Source organism: Cariama cristata, unplaced genomic scaffold (assembly GCF_000690535.1).
Source record: "Cariama cristata isolate BGI_N322 unplaced genomic scaffold, ASM69053v1 scaffold538, whole genome shotgun sequence".
NCBI classification, from domain to species: Eukaryota; Metazoa; Chordata; class Aves; order Cariamiformes; family Cariamidae; genus Cariama; species Cariama cristata.
The window spans coordinates 1-6,395 of NW_009632593.1; the positions used below are offsets into that span (position 1 = coordinate 1).

The window sequence follows — 6,395 nt, forward strand, 5'->3', positions numbered from 1 at the left end:
CAGCTTCGTCCCGGATGAGTACTGGCAGTCGCTGGAGGTGGCGCATCGCATGGTCTTCAAATATCCTTCGCGGTGCCAACCTTCCGCCCGTCCTCACGACCCCCCCGCTATCGCCATCGCTTCCTGCGGTCCGGAGGGGACGTGGCCCCGCTTCCCGAGTTTTTACCGTCCTGGTGTGACTGGAGAGTCACGGCCGCAATGTCGTGAGTGGGAGGAGCGCTCGGGTAGAGGTTTCCACGGCAGTAAGGTGTTAGCTTGACCGGTAACAAAAACCCCACTGCTTTTGGCCGCAAGGGGTAAATGTTTCGACCCGGACAAGTCTGAATAACGCAGCTCGAATGAAAGTTTTTGTTTCGGTCGGTCATGATGTATCCTTAATATTAATAATTATGGCTACCTAACTTGGGAATGGGCAAATGGCTTAAGGGGCTATTCATACCCACTGATCTTTGCAAGCATCTACAAAGCTTTACAGCTGCTGGCTAAAGATGATGTTCAGCTGCTGGTGAGTATAATGAAGACATACATCTGCTACTAAAATCCATTTTAAAAGCATTGTATTTAAATTCAGTGTATTTTTATCATTGTAAAATACAAAGCCTTGAATCTGGCAGTTAGAGATGTATGAGCACAGAGGCCTCACTGAAGTGTTTCACGTGGGTGCAGAACTCCTGGATCGCCAGTCACAGTACTGATGCCTGTGACTGCAGAGGATTATTCTTGGCCTCCATCGATCTCCTTGAGTTTCATATGGATACTGCTTTCCACTGCATCATAATTGCTCAGTGGTTCAGTTTTCCAAAGTGTTTAATAATACATATTTGTACTAAACTCACTAACAACAGCCCCTTTTGACTTCTATTGGAGATGAATGGCAAAGAATTCTGCTTTCAATTTCTGAATGCTTTTAGTTAAACATCAGACTTCCTTTGTTTTGGCAGAAATACTAGCCTTACCAAAGGACCTTACATTTTTTTTAAAAAATCATAAAAAGCTATAGAGAATATTCAGCAATTCACTATTTTCATGTCTGAACAGTCACTCACTAATTCAGTAGTCCTCTCTTCAAACGTGGAATTTAACACGTTTGTTGCAAGTAAAATTTTCTGTCTGCTTACATAGATATGGGTCCCTAGATTCGCACAGGCAGTGCTGGCAGCTTTTGCTGATGTGAAGCTTTACTCATTAGTGCAACACCTTGAAAATGCAGAAACAGCGAAGTGCGTGGTGAGTGTCAGCCTTTAAAAAATTTTTCTGCATGTTAATAAACACTGTTTGTTGCAGTGTAAACAACAGCAAAATGATACTACATCACACCTTGAAGAATTAGCACCTTCATTTAAAACTACAGAATTTGTTTTAATATTTCTCCCTGTGCATCCTGTTGTTCATAATTATTTTCAGTACTTCTGCCAGCTGTGTTCCTGGTTTACATGGTATTCCTGTACCAGAACTCTAACGAACACCATGGAAACTCTTCTTACCATTTTTGCTCTTTCCTACTATCCAATAAAAGGTCTCAAGATGGGGAGCAGGTGAGAAACTTTCTACTAACGGTACTGATAATTTTGGGCTTGGGATAACACCAGTCTACTGACATTGTTTAAAATGCAAACTTTTATCTTAAAATATAAGGCAACCAAACCCACCTCATTCATGTAGCAAGAGCTCTAGATCATGGAAGGAAGAGCAGTTGAAGCTGTGATACAGCTGGTATGTAAAATTACTATTCTCCAGTTCCCTTACACAAACTTATCAGTTTATAGGAAACTTTAATTTAAAGGACTGGAGTTTGTGGTAACTTGGGAAAAGATGACAAAAGCTTGTTTGGGTTCAGATATAGGTGAATTTATGGTCACGACTTTCTTTACCAGCTATCTATTTTAAAGTAAGTATGTGCTTCCAGTTAGCAACTCCACTGCTAATAAAGCAATTATATAGTTGGCAGCCTTCCAAGCAAAACAGTATCAGCACTGAGAGAATCAAAGTTAATTGCAGTATGAAAAACTTACGGTCAGAGATATGACAGTTTTTAAGTTGTTGAAATGTCACTGTCTGCAAAAGAATTGACCAAACCTTTTGATAAACTGCTGGTTTTCTTATATTCCCTCGTTCTAGCTGCAAATATTTAGCTTTGATAGCATTTGCAATTGTTATTCGTCCCACCGCTGTTATCCCATGGATGCCTCTGGTCTTCAGTCATTTTTTGCAAGAACAGAGGAAAGCAGACCTTATCCTATACAACTGCATTCCAATTGGGTAAGTTCTTTCTGAATTTAAACTATGACTGTGCACAGCTATATCTTAAGATTAATGTTACCACTGCAAAGGCAGACAACCCCAAAAAGCTGATTTCATGTAAAAAAACAAGAAAAAAAGGTAAGAGTCCTTTTGCAAAAGTTTAAAGAAGGTACATGCTTCCTTTAAATTAATGTATAAGTGCAAAAAAGCACTAGGAGAGATTTAATGAGGGTGAGACATAAACAGCATTCAAGCTGTTTTTCTCGAAAAAGATTAGAAATCAGGGAGTTTTGACAGCTATTTGGGGAAGAGTAGAATCTGATATAAAAGTAATTCATGCGATATCGGTGCAACTTTCCATTTTTGCAGATTGGTCACAGTAGGAACCTCTTTAATAATTGACCGTGTGTTTTTTGGTGAGGTAAGTTGGTTTAAACTTGACTTTCAAGAAAAAGGTTGGGTTTTAGCATTTTAAGACTGATTGGATGTTTCAGACTTCTCTCACTTCTGTTATTTCTGTGACCGTGTCTGGCCTGTGATATCTAAATATATTCTAAGCCATAAACCCTTAAACAGTTATTTTAAATGATGGACTGTTATTTAACATCAGTATGCTCAGCTCTCAATAAATCACTGACTTCTCAGTTATTTTAAATGATGGACTGGTATTTTACATCAGTATGCTCAGCTCTCAATAAATCAACAGTTATCAACAAACTACAAAACTTACACACTTCTGTGTTTAAATGCTAAATATAGGAAGTATGTTACGAGTCTGACTAGGAAAAACAGAAGTATGAATGAAAATGCTGTATCATTTAAGGCCAGTGATGACTGTGTAATTCAATTTAGCTGTTGGTTTTCACTTTGGATTTGTCTTTAACTTCTTCCCCCACCCCCACCCACTCCCAAAATCTCTCAGTGGGTAGTGGTTCAGCTGAACTTCTTGAAATTCAACGTGCTGCAGGATTTGGGAGCGTTTTACGGATCTCATCCTTGGCATTGGTACTTCACTCAGGGACTACCAGTCATCTTGGGTACCCATCTGCCTTTCTTTATTCATGGCTGTGTGCTGGCACCAAAAAGGTATCGCATCTTTCTAATGGCAGTGATTTGGACAGTGCTGGTATACAGGTAATTTCTCTTAAGTATAACTACTATCTTTCACTTTTAAAGCTCACATCCTCTCTAGAACAAAAAAAGCATAGTATTGAGGTTAAGTGGTAGAGAACTTTAAACTATTCAAACACTCCCAAGAAATGCAGTCAGTTATACAATAGTTTCTAGAATTTTATGTAATACTACTTTTTGTATTGTTACCAAACATGTATTTTTAGAATTGAGTAGACTCTTCAAGAATAAAATAATTCAGCATGAAATTCAATGGAAAATGAAAAAAAAACAAACCAACCAGCACTCCATCACCTAACAGGTGTTTAAGCAACAGAACTAGTTAGAAAACTGTGTTTACTAGATGCCTGTAAATGAAAATACCATTTCATTTGGTTCTTTAATACATCCCCAGTAAGATGAGAGGTTCTTAGGCCTCTGAAACTTACTCCATTCACAAGTCTACACACAGCTCCTAACATTTATCATAGGACTGTATGTCGCGTTTTAAGTTGAAGAGCAGAAGAAAAGATAAGTTCTTTCTAAAGCATCAGAATTAACTGTAGATTAGACGAGACACACTTTCAGACAAGAAAAGATACAGCAAATTAATAAATACTAAGTAATAAATGGTATTAGGCTACCGTAGTCATAGAATACAACAAGACAGTAGCATGGCCACAAATGCCACCTCTTCTTATAGTCCAACTCAAAACTGGATGCAGTTGTATTGGGTTTACACCTTTTTTTAACTCCTTTAGTCTTTTAAGAACCTGTTTGGTTCCCATGACACAGGTCTTGCAGTAATCCCCAAAAAAGCCCCAACAGTTGACGTGGGGAATGGTGTAAAGTTGTATTGGCAGAGGTGAATGTTACTTTGTTAGATACAAACGTGTACTTGAATCTTATCTTCTCATCCACACTTTTTATTATGTTTCATTACAGAAAGCAAATTGGTGAAGTACTAGCTAAGTTATATCTAATAGTCACAGAATCAGAGCACTTAATTGCTAGAGTAGTAGCCAGGTACTTTTACTAGCTCTTGGTTTAAAGTGGCCAAATAATCTTAATTTTAATGTATTTGTTACGTTCTTAAAAAGTGACAGTTTGGATTTTTACTTTAAACTGCTTAAATGCCAAAAGCTTTTTAGTACATCCAAGTGCTTTTCTTCCAGTTCTCCATGCTCTAAAACACATTTTGTCAACAGAACCGATGCATTTAACTTTCTCACTGTAGTACCGTATCTGTTTTATTACAGCATGCTGACCCATAAAGAATTCAGGTTCATCTATCCAGTACTGCCATTTTGCATGGTTTTTTGTGGTAAGCATTGGTTTCAAATGTCTTGCAACCTTCCCTGTGTATAAATTTTACCTAAAGAGAGACTGTTAATAGTTAGTGTAGGTATTTGACAAAAGGGTAGTTAGAACTAGACTAACCTTTTCTTACAGCTAGGAAAAAAGAAAAAAAATTATGAGGAACAGCAAGTGACGGAGGATCGTTAGCAAGAATAAAAGTACCTCCTGCCAAAAAACATGAAAGTTGCCTCGGTGACTCCTAACTCTTTAGCAATGCTAAAAAGTGAATATTGTTCCTTGGTTCCTTTGTAGTATTTTTCTACCTGGTTGTCTCAGATATGCCTGACAAGTGCCTTTGAGTATGCAATAAAAAAATTAAAGTATTCAACAACTAAAATTATACTTTTCTAGATTCAAGTGTGTTAGTAGATGATGCTAGTTTTCTGTCTGCTCTTGACCAGTCACCAGCTGGAGGTTACCTCCCACAGAAGTTCGAGAGTAGTTAACGTGATAGCTTTTTCCTTCAGGTATAGTAAGGTAAATTTGTTAAAACAGGAATAAGGTCCCTAAACTAATGTGGTTAACTTGAAAAAATTAAAGCAAATCTGCCCATAGTTTAAACTGGAAAGCCTATTGTCTTTGCTAACAAAGATTTTTCTAACAGAAACTTTTAAAGTATTCATTTCTCTTTTTTTTCCTGTTCCGTGTTGTTTTTCTTTTAAACACAGAAAAGAGCCGAATAAGGAAGTATTTTATATTTTACAAAACTAGGCATTAATTACAGTAGTGTATCTATAGGAAAATAGATTCTAGTATGTTGAAAAGTTACAAAGGAAAGATTAAAACTTCTGGAACATGAAGTTGTATAGCTTTAGTTTAAATACAAGTTCAAAAGATGAATCAATGAAAACTGTAGTTTTCTTTACTCTGTTTTGCTAGTGTAAACTAAAGTAAATCTTATTTCACTAGTTTTGCCCTCTGCTGAGATCAAATATGTAGCATGTCTTGGCTTAGTTCAATAGCACGTTTAAGATGAACCAGTTCTACCTCACATGCAGAAAAATTTCAATCAGACCACTATTTTTTGTTAATATCGCTCTTAACTTTCATGTCTATAAGGGAATAAGGTCGTCTACACAATTTATCAAGAGCTAATTATCATCTGTTTGGATACTTTACTAAAGAAAAAAATGGCAAAAATTATTTGTGATAACTCAGTGGTTACAAAGAGGCCTTTAAATTGCTCTAAATATTATAAATAAAAGTAGAAAAAAACCCACATGAATGTCAAAGTCATTTCAAAGCACACTTAAAGATAAGCTCAGAGCATTTCACAAAAACAGTAAAAAAATGCCTGTAATAGAATGTTTCCACTCCTCTTTAAACCACAGACTAATTAGTGGACTTTGTTTTCATCTGAGATAAAGATCTGCAATTTGTCAGAACAGACCAACTGAAGACTAATTTAACTTGTTACTGAGTTCTGAAACGGGCCTATTCTAACTTGTTTCTTGTGATTCAGTAAAAGCGGGCACAGAGCTAGGCCGCGTAAAATGTTTTTTATCTCCCAATACTGACAAGCACATGACTTAATAAGGGTTTCCAGACTGGCTGCAACATGAAGCTGTCTTCTGTGCCAGGTTCATCTAAGTTGTCGTTGTGAGAAACAGGTTTATACAGCTGTCTCCCAGGAGGAGAAATGTCTCTTCCTATCATTAGCTCCTTCAAGAAAATGGGGCGGGGGG

The 6,395-nt window shown here is 37.1% G+C and overlaps 1 protein-coding gene across 1 annotated transcript in view; it reads left to right on the forward strand.

The window, feature by feature from the left end:
* Positions 1-4: 4 nt before the first annotated feature.
* The window catches only part of PIGB (phosphatidylinositol glycan anchor biosynthesis, class B), a gene marked incomplete at its 5' end in the record, with an annotated part of 8,921 nt that continues 2,530 nt past the window's right edge, over positions 5-6,395 (forward strand). Inside the window, 8 exons of the mRNA XM_009706383.1 lie at positions 5-57; positions 385-505; positions 1,123-1,227; positions 1,405-1,535; positions 2,119-2,259; positions 2,611-2,662; positions 3,164-3,375; positions 4,611-4,675. Of these exons, the coding sequence (XP_009704685.1) occupies positions 5-57; positions 385-505; positions 1,123-1,227; positions 1,405-1,535; positions 2,119-2,259; positions 2,611-2,662; positions 3,164-3,375; positions 4,611-4,675 (880 nt within the window). The remainder of the gene's footprint in view (positions 58-384; positions 506-1,122; positions 1,228-1,404; positions 1,536-2,118; positions 2,260-2,610; positions 2,663-3,163; positions 3,376-4,610; positions 4,676-6,395) is intronic.